General features: G+C 37.4%; 4 protein-coding genes and 1 long non-coding RNA gene across 12 annotated transcripts; 2 read left to right on the forward strand and 3 right to left on the reverse strand.

Moving 5' to 3' along the window:
* Window positions 1-289: 289 nt before the first annotated feature.
* On the reverse strand, window positions 290-3,773 carry LOC149988412 (uncharacterized). Of its 6 annotated transcripts, none has more exons than XR_016504364.1 (3): window positions 2,365-3,773; window positions 1,760-1,851; window positions 290-1,542 (listed from the first exon to the last, which is right to left on the reverse strand). It is a non-coding gene; the product is annotated as an uncharacterized LOC149988412 (long non-coding RNA). The 6 variants fall into 6 exon arrangements; XR_016504369.1 differs by having other exon boundaries at window positions 290-1,627; XR_016504368.1 differs by having other exon boundaries at window positions 2,227-3,773.
* An 895-nt stretch (window positions 3,774-4,668) lies between these two features.
* LOC112286066 (chaperone protein dnaJ 8, chloroplastic) lies at window positions 4,669-6,154 on the forward strand. The gene is made up of 2 exons (XM_024527606.2): window positions 4,669-5,417; window positions 5,602-6,154. Exons 1-2 carry the CDS (start codon window positions 5,103-5,105, stop codon window positions 5,773-5,775), a joined length of 489 nt encoding a protein of 162 aa, XP_024383374.1. The 5' UTR covers window positions 4,669-5,102; the 3' UTR covers window positions 5,776-6,154.
* LOC141045667 (transcription elongation factor TFIIS-like) lies at window positions 5,644-7,394 on the reverse strand. The gene is made up of 2 exons (XM_073535594.1): window positions 7,264-7,394; window positions 5,644-7,117 (listed from the first exon to the last, which is right to left on the reverse strand). The coding sequence occupies exons 1-2, from the start codon at window positions 7,332-7,334 to the stop codon at window positions 6,847-6,849; spliced, it is 342 nt and encodes a 113-aa protein (XP_073391695.1). The 5' UTR covers window positions 7,335-7,394; the 3' UTR covers window positions 5,644-6,846.
* Window positions 7,395-9,987: 2,593 nt separating this feature from the next.
* On the reverse strand, window positions 9,988-12,378 carry LOC112285957 (uncharacterized). The gene is made up of 6 exons (XM_024527381.2): window positions 12,244-12,378; window positions 11,984-12,068; window positions 11,701-11,788; window positions 11,456-11,531; window positions 11,186-11,250; window positions 9,988-11,008 (listed from the first exon to the last, which is right to left on the reverse strand). Exons 1-6 carry the CDS (start codon window positions 12,346-12,348, stop codon window positions 10,666-10,668), a joined length of 762 nt encoding a protein of 253 aa, XP_024383149.1. The 5' UTR covers window positions 12,349-12,378; the 3' UTR covers window positions 9,988-10,665.
* A 177-nt stretch (window positions 12,379-12,555) lies between these two features.
* LOC112285719 (uncharacterized) lies at window positions 12,556-13,619 on the forward strand. Of its 3 annotated transcripts, none has more exons than XM_090252294.1 (3): window positions 12,556-12,784; window positions 12,909-12,987; window positions 13,202-13,619. In XM_090252294.1, exons 1-3 carry the CDS (start codon window positions 12,556-12,558, stop codon window positions 13,356-13,358), a joined length of 465 nt encoding a protein of 154 aa, XP_090108420.1. In that variant the 3' UTR covers window positions 13,359-13,619. The 3 variants fall into 3 exon arrangements, with proteins under 3 accessions (XP_090108420.1, XP_073391694.1, XP_024382536.1); XM_073535593.2 differs by having other exon boundaries at window positions 13,211-13,619; XM_024526768.3 differs by having other exon boundaries at window positions 13,214-13,619.
* Window positions 13,620-16,543: the final 2,924 nt, after the last annotated feature.

Raw genomic sequence — 16,543 nt, forward strand, 5'->3', positions numbered from 1 at the left:
ATGCTCTAAAATTCCTTAAAAAATCTAAAAAAAATCTAAAAAAAAATTCTAATGTATTCAAGATACTAATATGAATTTACAAACTTCTTTACTCTACCTTGGTGATTTTTTATAGTAATAAAATAAATTTATATCAATTTAAAAATTCTATATATTTACAAAAATCACTAAAAAAATCAAGAGATTAATTTTTTAGGCTTCTTTTATTTATTGACTAATAATTTAAAAATTATAATAGATAATACATATGAATATAAGATCATTTAAGATATTGACTTTAAGAGCTAAATATAATATTTATAATTAAGGAAAAATACTAAATTAATTAAAATAATTACATCTAAAACTTACTAAAACTTCATTTTTATTTATTTATTTATTATGAATTTATAAAATTTTAAAATTTTAAAAAATTAGTAAAAATTATTGCCAAAGTGTCAAAAATCTTTGATACTTATACAAATGTATAAAAGTGCCAAAGTAGTACATTTGTATAAGTCCCAAGAAGAGTGTTATGGCTCTTATTAGGTACAATCTCTTTTTGTAATGTACTTACCTTTCTGTTAGCATTGGATAAGATGGTTAATTAAAGTAATGTCAATTATTCTCCCTTTTAGCAATTATTTTTTATGTATTTGTTAATAATATTTTTTTCTACAAAAATTAACTTTGACAATATTTATAATAATCTTATTATTCTATATATCTATATTGTAGTGAAAAGATTAAAATATATCTCATAATCTAGATTAATTTATCATACACCTCCAATTTTGTATATTATTTTTATATACTTGGCATTAAACTTAAATCAATAGGATTTAGATAGTAGACACACCAAGACTAGTAGGATCTAAACAATACATAAATTCTAAAAAATAAGGTCTATTTATTGGATAACCTAGATTTAAATAAGATCTCATGACAAATCAAATGTACTTGACCTACTTAAAGAATTGAATCTTTGAGTAGAACTAATTAAATCAAAGTAATAAAGTAGCTATTTAAGCAAAATGGCTATCTATTGTAATTAATTAGAAGCAATATAACTATATAACCAACTTACTTTTGTATTTAGTAATTGCCAAACTTATAAAAAAAATTAATGTTCTATCTACCTTGATCAATTTTAGAATGAATTCAACATTGTTCTCATTTTCTTATTCCTATGTAGTAAAATTTTATCTTATCTTAGCTTATAATTGTGGTCATTATGGAATTCTGTCAAACTAAGACTCTATTCAACTTACTTATTTGGTAGAAGTCTATTATGTTAAGATTATTTAAAGTCAATTCAAGTTTAATTTGTTTGAGAATTTTCTTGAGTTGATTACTAAACTTGGTTAAATTGTGAAAATTAATTTTTATTTACTAACCTTGAATTACTATATTTGAATTGACAACAACTTCTCACAAATTTGGAAAACTTTTTGAATCAAATTCCAATTTGGTCAAGTAACTCAAAGATCCTTTTTTTTTTAGTCCAACCGGCTGGACTTTAGATTGACCAAAGCCTCTAAGTACCAAAGTCTTGATTGACGACTATCAAGTAGAACATCCAAGTTGTACTTGTAAGTGCCAAAGTCAACATTGGCATATATATATATATATATATATGAATGAAATCCTAGAGAGCAAATAGAAAATTAAAAATATATTCAATACTCATTTGTTCAGATAGGTGAATTATTGAAATAAATCCCACTTGGCTAATAGAAATTAAAAAATGAGAATAAACAATGGCGGGGGCAGAACCGACCTGAAATAGCTTCTCCCTGCCGTGCAAAAGTCAACTCCTGCTTGAACTTTGAATTGAACTACGCCACAACACTGAGAAGTAATTTCAGGAGTCTGCGAATCGAAAAGATTCAAATGACCACTACTATAATCGAAGGCCAGTTGGGTAACACTCAAATATAGAATTTGGATAATTTTATTATGGTTTGAGCCCAGCACGTACTGCTGCAATTACTAGTTCGAAGACACAAAACCTACTTATCCAGCTATCGTTGAAGATTCAAACCAACAATATGCGCAAAATGTTTATAATTAGAATCTTACAGCTCAAATTTATCGTTTAACAATACAAATCAAGTCATGCAATTGCAGCAGCAACTAACTAATTCAACCAGAGTAAAACAGAGATGTGAACGTTTTTCTTACCATAGAATTTACCCATTAAATATAAGCTCATGAAAGTGGATTAATCAATAACCATTTACTTACCGTCTAGGTGAAGTATGTGCGCCCCTGATACGAAGCTCACGCATCACCTCAAACATTATCAATACAATGTAAGAAACGGCTAAGTTTTCCAGAATTAAGGGTGAAACTACAAGCACTTCACAAGCTGGAGCATCCAACCTGTCTCCAGCGCTGGTCCTTCAAGCCTATCCAGAAGACATGATCCCGATCTTTTCCGCTGAGATCATGCAATTCCAGACACAGCTCCCGACCCATGGAAGCATCTCCCAACGACGTCAGTGGAGTTTAGGGCACTAATCCCGACCTGCAAAATTGATAACCCCTGATTTCCAACAACGCCACCATCGACGGCTACACAACCTATCGTCAGGAAAAGCTCGAAAAGTTCATTGTCGGTCCTGCGCGAAAATAGAAAGCCCATCGGATGGATCGCTCCCCACATGCGGGATGCCATCCCCACCACGTCTGGCCTAGGCAACAAACAAAACCAAGTTGGGTGCCCTAAACTGCGCTTCACTGCAACCCTATTCTTGGCATGGGCCGTAGCTTACAGATAGGATGGATGATAGATGTGTTCTGATCCCTCGATCTCCACGCAAGCCTGGATAACGTCGGGGCGTGACCTCTCGATTCAACAGCATCTTAAGTGTTTCCACGGCGCAGATGCACTGTTTTTGTCTCGTGGCTGCTGTTTGCGCAGAAAGGGGCCTGCATCTGGAGGTGGGGTCGAGAGAGCTCCAGATTTAACTGCACGGTTGAGGATCGTATGGTGGGCTGTTGCTTAGATAGCGTTCCATGCTTTGTTTTTTTATCATTATAGATGCGAAGTCATTGCAATTGGATACAAGGTTGCAGGCGAGTCGGCTTGGCTGCAAAGCTCGGACAACTTTCATGCGCGTGCTTATTGATTTAATGGACTAGGTTCGGTATATTCCGTGTTGATGCACGTCAGACGTCAGAGTTTTGGATTGGATGTGGCATTGTTCGAATTTTCTGGGAGTAGAAAATGGTGGACCAGCAACAATGAAGGTAGTGACGGTTGCCCCCTTCGGACACGTTTATGAAGCGGTGGAAGTAGGGTTTGGGTTTTGAGCACTAGGTCTGCAATTTTTTTTAAAACAAAATCTGGACGAAACTGGGATATGGAAACGAAAACGGTGAGTATGTGTGAGATTTTTGTGCTGGAGAAGATAAACATGAGACGACAACAGTGTCGTAGCTCTGCTACAGCGCTAGACCTGGGTTCTGAAGGGGCTCTGCATAGACTTGTCTGTCCCTTTTCCTCAGGAATGGTTGGGTCATCATGCTCTGTACGAATCACGATATTGTGTGTGAGAGAGAGAGATGTGTCATTGAATCATTTTTCTTTCTGTACAGTAGTTTTGTTGAACTTCTAGTGATGGTTTGACTCGCGTTGTGAACCAATTTTGTGTGAACTACATCACAGCTTGTGTAATAATAACTGCAATAAAATCTTATCATGGTATTCTGCTTCATACCAAACATATTTTCAGACTCAAATTTCACTAGACATGTTGTAAGCACACAAACACACACACACACATACATACACACATACACTCACATATCCATCAGAGTCATGAATGGGATCCCTCTTCAAATTCGTTTTCACTGCAATCAATCATCAACTTTCAACACGCTGAATGGGACTCCATGTATACCAATTGGCTGTCACAAAAAGTGCACCCCATAGCTAATCAATCATTCACAGAAAAAAATAAAAAAATAAATAAACCATAGGAATACTGTGACTTCTTCATCACGCTATTGCAGCTGCAGAAAATCGATATTCCCCTTCGTCCCAGTCGTGTATAAAAAACCCAAAACCTACTAGTATCCATCACAGCAATCAGATACTTTATTAGGGCCACCCTTGTCTTCAGCCCCAGTGGGACTACAGGATGCTTTCTGACGACGGCGCTCATCTTTCAACTTACGCGCAAGTTGGTGATCATAGAAGCAGAAGAACAAAACATGACAAGAACAGCGATGCTTAATGCCGACTAATCCACAACGTATGGCAGCTTACCATATCTTGTAGACTGCACGGCAAGAATACCGTAACGTGGGTGAAGAGAAATTTCGGCAAATTTCCCTGCGAAACGGAAAGTATTCCTCTGACAAACCGGATCCTTTCTCCTAAACATTTCTACAGTGGGTACATGGAAAGTAGCGTTCGTACTAACTCTTTGCAGTTGTTGTTTGTTTTTTTATATGTAAATTACTGAGCTCTATTTGCACAAGGCACTGGTGAGAGCCCAACTGAGGATAACTTGTGCTAAATTTTAGCACACGTCTTGGCCGACTGCCTTGTAGACCCCGAATTTCTGTGGGAGGGTATCTGTGGAGCCCACTCCTCTCGCCGGAGGAGACCCATTGCCGTGGTTTGAGAGCTATAAAACATTTGCCTCCCCCACGGAACTCTCTTCCCTTTGTCGCGCTCTCAACTGTCCTTCGTAGTGTGCAGTGATTGCATTTGCGTGACGCTCACTCGGTTCCTGTTTGCAGGCATAGTGGCATTTCGCTTGCAGTGTGTTTTTGAGCGGTACAGGGGAGGTTTTTGATTGAGCAACGGCGGCGATTGGTTTTAGCCAAGTTCTGTGCTGCGAGAGTGAGAGTGTACCTTTTTCTAGGTGCTGTTATCGCGGATACAATTTGTCGAAATCACAATAACGTCTTGCAATAGATCTTTGCGAAGGTCAGCGACGGTCGCATTCTCGGTTGTTCACGACCCATTTGGACGCTTAAGTCGAAGAATTTGAATGAGTGTGGAAGCATTCGACAAGTCTTGTGTAAAGGAGTATTTATCTTTGAAGCCATAGAGTTGAGCAGGAAGGACGCACTCAAAGTGTCCCAGTGAACATTACATTTCCAAAATGATCACCAGCAAGGCCATTCCTATTTGCCGAAGCGCGTTCCAGGGCGAGTACCTGGTTTCCTCCTCACCGAAGAGTGTTGGAGCTCTGGGTTCAAGCTCCAGTCCCAAACGGAAATCTGGGTATGGTATGGTTACGATGGCGTACACCGGCGGATCTGTGAAGGACCCCTACTCCACTCTCGGTGTCTCACCTGGCGCTACCAAGCACGAGATCAAGAAAGCTTACAGACGCCTTGCGCTTCAATACCACCCTGATGTCTGTGACGGCAATCACTGCACCACAAGTTTCCAACAAATCAACCATGCTTACGAGGTACTCCTCTCACTCTCTTTGGAATTATCTGAATTTTCAAAATCAGTAAGCACTGGAGTTCGATTGGCGCTTCTTCTTGTGGTTTTCTCATCGCTAACGGTAAGTACCGTAAATAGGTTGAAGAAGAGGTACGTCTTGTGAGGAACGGTATCTGATCTTGTGTGCATCTTGCGTGTTCCTGCAGTCGCTTCTGAGCATGTCAACCCCTCAATTCGGGGAGTTTGAGGACGACTTGTCGGACAATCTAGAAGGATTCGCAGGAGTAAGCGGTGATTCTTGGGAGGACTGGGAGGAGTGGATGGGGTGGGAAGGCGCCGGCACCCGGGACTACTCCAATCATGTCAACTACGCTACCTAAGTGTATGCATTCCGCGGCATTTGCTGTGACTATCGTGTAATTACAGGTTGTATAATGATGAGCGCTTTCTCCAGCTGCGAATGGAGTGACTTGGATTCAAGGTATGTAAATAGCGGCGTTTATTTTACGCGTCTATGGTTTTCCAGCCCTGGAATGGCAGGGGCTGCTCCTCATCTAGCAACTCTTCTGATTTCTGCTGGCAGCTTATTATACTAAAGCAAAAACTCTTGAATTACGACGTTGTCCATCTGTTCACTGTGTAGCCAAAAGGCTGTGTGTGAGATTGAGACTCTTATTCTTTTTCCGTGGCTGTGGCCATGTATAACACCAACTGTTTGGTGTGATTTTGCAATGAAAAACCGATTAACATTTGGTTCCACCCTGGAGCACTGGTCTTGGTTTTGTTTTGACTCTTTGCGCATGTGTGGCTCTTTATGAGACTGAAGCATCTGTTACTATTCATGACAAAACTTGTGGATATAGATCCCAGATAGCATGTAGAAACGTTTCATGTGGCACAGCAATGAATCCGCACTGTGTCTGCAAATGGGATATGTACATGCTTTACACTAATCACTTTCCCTCCGCATCATATCAACGAGGCCCCCAACTAAAAAACCTCACATCAACATATTTAATTGTTTGTTTGTTGGCTTTTTGTGTTTTTATTTTGCGTTTGTATTCGCATGTTATCTGCAAGATCTTTAACTCTGTCTACGAAGTTAGAGGATATATATTATCTCGTGAAAAGATGCAGGAGGAACATGCTTGTGCATGGTAGATAGCTCCCATTCTCCACCTCACACTGTTATTTTGGGTGTTCCAAAAACGTGAGGTGAAGCGAATAAGCTTGCGCACCGAGTCGTTTGAACAAAACGTATCACCCAATTCTGTAACCTCCTGTTGCATTTGGCTTTTCAACCAAAATAACAGAAATGTACCAACTTTTTGAACAAATGAACCATCTTTGTCGTGGTTGAACAAACCATCTGTGAGCTGTAACTGTGAAAAAAACACTAAACACCCAGATTTTGAAATGGTTAAAACAAAATTTCCAATGAGCATAAGAACTCAACAAGCTCCTTGTCTGCATCTCGAATAAGTAGTTTTTCGCTGCAAACACTTGCCACACTTGAATTGATCGGTGGAAGCCACCGCCGTTGCACCTAGCTCGCATTCAAACATAGATTTAGCCTTGATACCCTCCGTTTCCTTCTTCCTCTGCTCACTTGCCATATCACTGAATGTCATGCTCACTACTGCTTCTGGTTTGATTCTCCCGAGCAAAATACGGCGTCTAAAGTCTAGGTTAGTGTCATCTTTAACGTTGAACATAATGGACCTGTGCCATGGAACCCAATAGTGGAAGAAGAACTCAAGAGCAGATCCCGAAGAAACACACAAGAAGAGAAAAAGAAGAGCATACTAAAAGCAACACTACAGATACACACAGTGGGAGTTTCATGAAGCGAGAGTTATTAAACCCACAAGCTCATGAACCCCGCAGCAGCATGCATGCCTGTGTTTTGCTTTTCTCCTTCCCCTTGGATCAAATACATGTAATATGGCTTGGCAAACAATGACTTCTCCACGGCCACAACATCAATACCCTTGTGGCTTTCTCAAGATCATCACGAGTAGCCTCTTCCATGCCTTGGCAAGGAGCTCCCACCATGAGCTCTCGCACTCTATCTCGGGTGCCACTTCCACCCAAATGCGGAATTTCCCCAATGCGAGATCGAAATGGCGTGTCCGGCGTCACCGATCACAGGATTCGGGGCATCTCGTGCGGCTTAGGTGCCGTGCTTTCCCAAAGTCGTTTGTGCCGACGGGGATCCGTTTGATCCGCTTCCACGCGTGCTTCGTGGGCATCCGCAGCCGCTTGCACACCTGCACACGGGGGAAGAATGCTTGCTTACAGCCCCGCAAAATCGACGCTTTCCTGAACTCGGAAAGCAACAGCACCGACACAGCCTTGAAACCCTAATTCTGTCGAAAGGAACTCGAAATCCTAATTCTATGCACACTTGAAACCCTAACTCTTCCGCGCGATGCATCCTAATTCAACTGCTTTTTGCGCTTTTATTTGACGTTTCATAGGGTGTGATATTTGTTTCACATTGTGTGCCACAATGTGTGGCATGTCCCCACTTTGATATTGAGAATGTGTATATTGTGTTTATGTTTGTGTCTGTTGTATGTTTCTTAGGGTATATTATTATTATTATTATCTGTATGTAAGTGTGCTCATTGTGAATGTATTACATATGGGTTCATAATTTTACTTTATTTGTGCAATGAATGGAAAATAAGGTGAATGATATTTTATGATTTTTGAAGCCTGACTCTTTCATTTGACTTGCATTTGCAACAAGAACATGGTTTTTGGTTTTTGGGTGGTCTGGATGTGACAACAAAGGTGATTTCAATACACAACAGAATGGTAAATTCATTGTTAGAAAGGTTTTTTTTTGGTTGTATCATGGTTGCGTTGCTTTACAACATGTTCTTTTTTGCACGATTTGTCACTACCTTATCTTTTAATATTAAACATTTTAGTTCACGCTTTTTCAAATAAGAATACTCAACCTATTGTAAAATAACCAATTAATTGTATGTTTTATACCCTAAAAGTAGAAAGACATGAGGAAACCCGTGTAGAGAGTAATAGAGATGTGGAAATGCCCACAAGAATTATAACTTTCTAAGGCCTCAATGCATCTGCTTTCTCAAACAATTGGTATCTCAATCTCTGCCTTTAAACAAAGAAAACAATATTTTTAACCAAAAAGAATGAAAAATTCTTAAGAATGAAAAGAACTTGTTTTAAAACAGTCCTATCTTTTTTGCAAAATGAAATAACTTAGGTGAAAAAGAGGGCAAATTCAATTTGCACAACCTATGCACTTCATAAGTCATTTTGTATTGTAGTATTCGTAAGTGTTACAAGCCACACTTGAATTGGAACCAAGGGTTCCATGTTTAGTTTTTTTGAAAAATCAATGAAGGAATGTAGTACAAATTTATTGATTTGCCCATAACTATTGTTTAACTTTGTTGAATGTTTTCAACCATGATGATGAGATAATTTTTTAAAAAATAAATGTGGTCACTGATAAAGCGATCGATTTAAGAAAGATAAAATGAAGAAACCTTTCATCGATACCATTGACATTGTACACTTTCAAATAAATTGTACATTGTTAGGTCAACTGACATTGTTTTGAAAAAAAACGTGTCAATCAATAATGAATGCAAAAGTAGTTTCAAAACAATTAATAAAAATAAAGAGAAATAAAGAGATTTAAAAGAATGCACTATGTACATAGCTGAAAAACAAACCAAATTTTGGATCATTTATTGATGATTAAATTCATACTTGAGAAAGGGAAAAAAAAAAACAAACAAACAAACAAACAAACAAACAAACTCCAATCTATATATGTATAACATAAAGATAAAAGAAGCCTTTTTGTTGTTAAAAATCACAATTTTCTTTTAATAAACTAGTCATTCTAGCTACTAAAGTAAACAAGAATTGCCTTTGTGAATAACATTGAAGAAACATGAATGGTTTCATTATTATTCATTTTTTTGTTTTGTTTTATTTGGAGTTTTAATTCTTTAGACGTTGATTTCTGTTTGGCAAATTGAAATGTCTCAACTTTTCCATAGCCAACAACATGAGTTTCCACTAGTTTTTTACAAGGGTACTTTTAATAGATAAAAACATAAAATAAACATAAAGAAAAATTATATGCAATGCTCAATTTTATTAAACTATGCTTCACAAACAAAAATTCAATGTGTAAATGTGATACCAAACAAAAAAAACTTTTATTTTCAAATCAACTTATTTTTTGAATTGTTTGGTCAATAACATTAATTTTTTATCCTTGATTCTATAACATCATTCAACAAACTATTTCTTTTTAATTGTTTATCCTTGAGAAATTTTTATAATCGAGTAAACATTAATGAAAGAAGAATAAATAATTACAAAAACACCAGTCTTATTTGTGTTAAACATGGTTCATTTTTAATTTACAACTTTCAGCTTTACACTCTTGGTTTAGAATTAGATTCACATTATCTATGTTCTTTTGAGTTTATTGATTTTATTCTGGTAAATTTTTGAATGTATGCATAATACCATACTTAATATTATTCCAAAGCAGAATCCATGTCAAGCCAAATTAAAGAGAATCCATGGGGAGTGAATTTGGTTTAAATGAGGATTCAATTCAGTTTGTTTCACTAGACTCATCACACTCTTCCTCATTTTCTACACACAAGAATGAATCACCAAAACGGAACCTTTACAGCAGAAAACCATCCTTTCCAAGACAAAAATCTTTTCTACACTCTTCACTTTTCCATTAAGAATTGCACACATGGTCATGGCAACGGCAGCTGTCGGCATTCTTCACTGGAGTCGGTGAGATTTTCCTTCCGAAGCGGAACAATTCAATGCCATTTTCGACTTGTGGATCCCCAAGGATTTTGCACACTTGATCTGTGTTTTCGACGAGACAGGAAGGTGTTCATCGTTGCAGATCTGCTTCAGCTATGGCTTCACGCGACACTAGTGGATTGGCCCCCACACATGTGCTGTGAACTCCAGGTTCTGGTCTTCAATGAGAAGGAAGCATTTCCCTTGACCTAATTTGCAAACTGGCGGGCCAGTTGCAGGAACGTAGAAAAGGTTTAGGGTGTGCAGGTTTTTTTAATTCACCATGTGCTTTTTCATGCTTAGAAAAATCGTATCTCATCAGCAGCACAATTGGGTCCCCCATTAGTGGTTGTTTTCGGGTGCGGGTAAGTTTTTGCTCAATGTCGGTACAAGTCGAGGAATCCTTCGATCGTTGTTGTTGTTGATATTGTTGATATTCATATCTTGTATATGCCGCCTGGTGGAGGCGCATGTCGCCCTCCGCATCCGTGAGGTTTGTGGTATGGGGGAGCACGGTTTAACTCAGTGTAGTTGTAGTTGTCGATCCGCTTAGGCACGTTCTGGAATCGGGACAAGATGAACCTCTTCTTCGGAGGTGCCTGGGAATGAAACTTGTCCCTGATGAAATCTTTTGATAGCTCGAAAGTTTTGTTGGTGATGACCTCCATTCGCCGTGGTGCCTCCGCGTGCTTCTCTGGATACCTTGACTTGAAGTACTCGTTCATGTCGACCCAGTCATCTTGGTATCCACCTGCTATCAGCGTCTCAAAGTTTCCATCTCTGCATAATTGGATGCAATACCACATACCAAATTGGAAAGCGTAGTCTCATTCAGAAGGAAATTCAATGCGGGATTCACGGGTTGGGTACACACACAAGACTTATTTTTGGCATTGTCGAAGCAGTCGAATGATATTCTAGGGTGTAGAACTTTGGTGCAGAAGTTGAATGTATTACCCGGGGTGTGAAATCCCATATCTATGATTTGGGTTGTTGTCTGAGGGTAGTTTCCATGTTGTGTTCTGCACAAAACAACATACACATGAAGCAGAGCTCTTATGTGTTCTTCATTCATCGAGCTAAATAGTGGCAATTTCCCATTCAATTAAGATGCAAGAATTCATATAACACAAGACCTCATCATGTACACTTCTGTTGCAACTGCAGGCATTACAAATTTACGCGCAACATGAATGGAGAACGCTTTTCTGGATTTGTTCTTTTTACAAGGACTTTTTTAGGTTGTATATGGCAGAAGAATCGCTCCCGGGCAGTTCGCTGTTCGTTTGCTTTACAATAATGGCTGCAGATTCACAACAAACGGGGGCAAAACAATGAGATTTCACAGCTCATGGATCTGCAATAGGTCAACAAATGACATCAACAGAACTACCGTCACTGCGTCACGTGGTTACAGAGAACTATGGGAATGGTAAAAGATTCCAGAGGCACGGCAAGCTATTTCTCCTTACTGGATGGCAGCTGCCTTGTTCATTTTCTTGAAATCAGCACCATAACGTTCCTGCGGAGGTGCTGCAACCGTCTCGGGATGCTCTATCACTGTACACACCCCAAGTAAATGTGATTCCAATAACGTTTTTGTGATTTCTGCTAAATTTTCTATTGTGTGCAAGAGCAGCATGTCTTATGAAATGGTTTTGAATTTCAACTCTTAAGAAAATATTGGCATTGTTGTTCGGTCAAGCTGTGCATTAGAACATTTGTTTTTTCTTAGACATACTTGTGGCAACCCACCTTCTTTGACGCCAAGAGCACCTCGTTCACCGGGTCTTCCGTATATGAAGTGAGGATCGCGGATCCTGTGCGTGACTCTTCTTGGCTGGAGTGTCACCCCAAACGATTGTGCTAAAGATCAGAACGTAACATTTTTCTTGGACTTTAGCAACAGCAGTACAGATTCATGCTTTTTTGTAGTGTGTGTATTATGACTACTATCCACTTTACTGAAACAATTCCAGTTTATGATTGAAGATTGGAAAGGTTGAGGTGATTACATGACCGAGCTCTGCTTTAACAAGGTTCCAGTTCCACTTAGAAGATGCACGTGCCATCCCACACCTGCGATGATCGGACTCGGCATACAAATGCATTAACCCCATTTTTGGGCAATTTGGGTTGTGTATTCCTCTCTCTTTCACCGAGTCTCCTCCTCACTTATACCTTCTATCTAGTGGGTAATTCTAAACCCTACTTATTTGTGTCTTTCATTTTGAAGTCACCCCTTCCATGCACCGATTTGCTCCTTAGCTAGCTGAAATTTCACACCAAGTATCTCAGTCCTACTTCCATTCGTTGCTAGCCCTTTCATGAGCTTCAACTATATCTCGGTTCAGATTCTGCTCTCTGCTAGAATTTCAGCTCACTGTGCAGTTAGTCAGTTGCTTAATTATCAATTCCATATTGCCGCGAAGAGATCAAAGTTGCCATTAGAGTACGAACTGAAAGAGAATCGAGACACTAAAAAAGAACTGAACTCATTGCGCGGAGAAACAAAATGTGTTGTGGAACAACACCAAGACGCCGCTACAACTTGCAGTAAGTAACAAAGATTTATTTTTTGTTCATTTTTTTTTGTCTCTTTTATTCTCTGTCACAGGTAACCATTGATCTCTGATGCCCTTTCTTTTGACGCCTTGTGTTTCCTACTTCTCATGTACAGAGAGCACAGAACGAAACATGTTCACCCGACTTGCGAATTTGAGGGAGCACAGTGATGCTGCTGGCGGTTCGTGGATTTGGTGAGACACTTTTAACCCACCTGCTTTGATCTCTCACCCATCGTATACTTCACGTTGATCTGTTACCAACAACAGCTTTTCTTCTTCGTTAAATGCAAACCGGTCCATGTCGAGGCCAACCGTTGTCGAAGTACCCTATTGGTTTTGTAGCTCCTCCACAGATCTCCGAGTGTGCACAAGGTTCGGCTACCACAAGAACTTGACATTTTCCCAGTTGTAATAGCAGGTTTGAAACTGTAACGGTCTCTCGGATTCCTAACGGATTCAGGATGTCCGTAGCTCTCTGGATCACAATTGCATCACAATCCCAGTGGACATATTACTCTCAACAAATTACGTTCCTGAAAGGTATTGTCTCTTTTCAGATCTAAGAGCTAATTTCTAAATAGGATTTTTGTTCTTCAAGTGGCTCTTGACTTGGTTTTATAGCATTATGGTGGATAGATTAGTGCAAGGCTAGTTGTTTTAGGATTCATTATTTGTGCAACCAAATCCTTTTTCTTTAGTTGATTGTGGATATTCACCAAGATATAGTCTTTAGGTGGTAGTCACCAAGACATTCTACTTTGGCTAATATTAGAAATATATATTTTTTAACATGTGTAAATAAAGATAACATTTGAAGCAACTTATATAAACCAAATTTGTGTGGTTTGATAAAACAAGGCCCAAGTATAGATTGAGAGTGTTTTTTTTATCGTTGGTTTTTTTTCATATTGGGCCAATAGATATGTTTGAGGTGGACAATCTATCATAAGTTATTCCTTTGAAAGTTTTGTCAATTTAGATTTGTCCTCTTTGAACACTTGTATATCTAAATTTTCTTCTATTAAGCTTTTTATGATTGGTTATACTAAATACAATAGCATGACATGCTCAAAAATTATCTTTTTTACAAAAAAATTATAAATGTAGTTAAAATATCATATTTAAACTTATAAAGAAAAATCTATTGCAAGTAACTTTTGTAATTTAAGATTAGAAGAGCAAGAAGAAATATAGAGACATCATTTTTCAACTCCCTATCATAATATCAATTTAAATATAGATAAATACCTTATACTTGAATTTTAATTGCAAATTTTTTTTGTTAAATTTAGTGATGATTTGACTTTTTGTATTTGGCTTTTGTATATAATGTATATTAATTTTTGCTTTTGATAATCTTTATTATTACTATCTTTTTAATATCTCTAGACTTTAACACTTTATTCATTAAATTTGGTTGAAATTTTTATTATTATTTAAGAGATATATACAAATATATGGATGATTATATATATATATATATATATATATATATATATATATGCTAACAAAAATATAGTAGCACTTTTTAATTATTTTTTAAAAAATATATGTATTTTGTAAACATCTTTAAAGATAATTTTAGAAAGTAAAACTTTCAAATAATCAAACCTTCAATATTAGTTTGTAGTTTTTATTTTTTATAACAATTGTGCACATTGTTTTTATTAATATATTATACTGAGCAATTTGCACAAACACCAAATTACCATTCTTTTTAATATAAACTTTTATAGAAATATTACACTAATATATTGTAATACATTCTATAATATCTAACATGAAGGTTAAGAAATTATAAAATTACAATTTTAATAAAAATAGTAGTAATAAAATAATAAATCAAATAATAACAAAGCACATAAAAACAAAAAAACAAAAAAAATGAAAAAAAATTGTGAAAAAAATACTAGAAGCATCCACAAGAAAATATAATATAAATTATTTTTTAAAAATAATAAGAACAGTTGCAAAGTAAATTATTTAAGTATATCAACAAGATATATTGGCCTAATCTTGATATGTATTAATATAAAAAATAAATTTTTCTAATTTTGAAGGACCCATATTTATTTTAATCATAAAATGGCCTTATTATTCTTATTATTAGATACAAAAACCTAACATAATTTTTTAACCACAAGAAAATTATCTTATCCAATATTATGAACAAAATATGAGCTAAGTTAAGAAAACCTCTACTTTTATTACTCATACTTTTATTACACCATAAGTAAACTTTGAAAAACTTCAAAGTTCACTTATTTATTTATTTACATACTAATCAAACCAAAATTTTACTTCAAATTTATAAGTGACGCGTTTAAAAAATAAATTAGAACAAAACTAGAAGATCATAAAACTCATGTACTCCAATATTAAGCATGGTTCCCAATTAGCTAAATATATTTTTATTACTTATTTATTTATGTTGGTTGGTGTGAAAATAAATAATAAATAAATAAAAATACATACATACTCAAGAATGGAGATAACTACTTTTCTTGAGAAAAAAAAGGTAATTTTTATTTAAAGTTTGGAAGCACTAGTTAGATTTGATTTTTCTTTTGGTACAAGTGGGTAGACCCCACACTCATCAACAAATGGTATTGACTAGGTCTGGATGGATGGATGAATTGAACGAATGAACGACGAACGCAAATGAACAGGAAGACAACGATGGATGAATATAACATTATTCATCCAATGGGAACGAATGAGAATTGATGTATTCTCGATGGTTACGATGAATGATATAGTTCATTCATTTAACCAACGGAACGAGGTTCATTCATCCATGTTCCCTTCACAGAGCGGACTTTCTGACCGTTCTGGGAAGCAGGCATAATTGACTTTAGACGAAGGGGCCGGAACTCTTCAAGTGTGAACGAAAACACGCCCCAAATTATCACGGTTCACACTGCATCCAGGCCCAAACCCTAATTTCGAAAAAAGAAAACAACACCCACAAACATGCAATTCCACAGGAAGAAGAAGAAGAAGAAGAAGGAGGTGCAAAAGGTGGGAGGACATTGTCTCCAGATCACATGCCGAAGCAGGGACTGACACCATGAATCGAAGAATATTTGTGGGTCTTGTCCTCACTCCCGCCCGCTTTTCACCGCCGAAGCGGAAATTGGGATGGACGTGGACGATCGCCCAGATGTTGCGCAGCGGCAGTGGGCGAGAGCCAGGAAGGGAGTGAAGGTTGAAGCATTCGCCGCCTTGGAAGGGAATTGACTGGTGGTACACGGAGCTGAGCGATCCGGACCCCGCTCGGCGCGCAGTTTGGCCGAATTTGCCATTCTAAAGCAGAATCGCATTCGGCCGAATCTGGCGAAGGTCGTGAGTTGAATCCCATTGCCCCTGACCTTAGAATCCAAGGATGGAAGTGAAGGATCCGAGAGGTCAAACTACGAGCGCCTTATATTCAGTTCGTGTGGGACAACAGACTGCTTCGAAACCCCAATTCGAGCTCAGCTCTATCTTCTTCCTGCCCTTTCTGCCTGCTGACCTAATCAACCTTTCCAGGTAATTCTGAAACAATGAATTTAGGGCTAGACCATATCTGTAAATGGGTACAAAAACTGATAGAATTTTACTCTTCGAAAGTAAAAATACTAAGAAAGGATAATGTGATGGCTGTGTTGGTTTTTATGAAGCAAGCATGGAAACCTCACCTTTTAATTCATCATTTGCTGGGAAAAAAGCCATCAAATGAATTGATAATCTGTTTTCATTATCATTT

The sequence above is a fragment of the Physcomitrium patens genome, chromosome 8 (genome assembly GCF_059467195.1).
Source record: "Physcomitrium patens ecotype Gransden chromosome 8, ASM5946719v1, whole genome shotgun sequence".
Lineage (NCBI taxonomy): Eukaryota > Viridiplantae > Streptophyta > Bryopsida > Funariales > Funariaceae > Physcomitrium > Physcomitrium patens.

Excerpts from the sequence above, each read along its gene's own strand:
- LOC112286066 (XM_024527606.2), top strand. The coding sequence starts at position 5,103 with ATGATCACCAGCAAGGCCATTCCTATTTGCCGAAGCGCGTTCCAGGGC. Across the intron at positions 5,418-5,601 it reads AAATCAACCATGCTTACGAG|TCGCTTCTGAGCATGTCAAC; the intron begins GTACTCCTCTCA and ends GTGTTCCTGCAG.
- LOC141045667 (XM_073535594.1), bottom strand. The coding sequence starts at position 7,334 with ATGTATTTGATCCAAGGGGAAGGAGAAAAGCAAAACACAGGCATGCAT. Across the intron at positions 7,118-7,263 it reads GCTGCGGGGTTCATGAGCTT|GTCCATTATGTTCAACGTTA; the intron begins GTGGGTTTAATA and ends TCCATGGCACAG.
- LOC112285957 (XM_024527381.2), bottom strand. The coding sequence starts at position 12,348 with ATGGGGTTAATGCATTTGTATGCCGAGTCCGATCATCGCAGGTGTGGG. Across the intron at positions 11,789-11,983 it reads TGCTCTTGGCGTCAAAGAAG|TGATAGAGCATCCCGAGACG; the intron begins GTGGGTTGCCAC and ends GGGTGTGTACAG. Across the intron at positions 11,251-11,455 it reads TACAACCTAAAAAAGTCCTT|AACACAACATGGAAACTACC; the intron begins GTAAAAAGAACA and ends TGTTTTGTGCAG.
- LOC112285719 (XM_090252294.1), top strand. The coding sequence starts at position 12,556 with ATGAGCTTCAACTATATCTCGGTTCAGATTCTGCTCTCTGCTAGAATT. Across the intron at positions 12,785-12,908 it reads AGACGCCGCTACAACTTGCA|AGAGCACAGAACGAAACATG; the intron begins GTAAGTAACAAA and ends TCTCATGTACAG. Across the intron at positions 12,988-13,201 it reads GCTGGCGGTTCGTGGATTTG|TTGTAATAGCAGGTTTGAAA; the intron begins GTGAGACACTTT and ends ACATTTTCCCAG.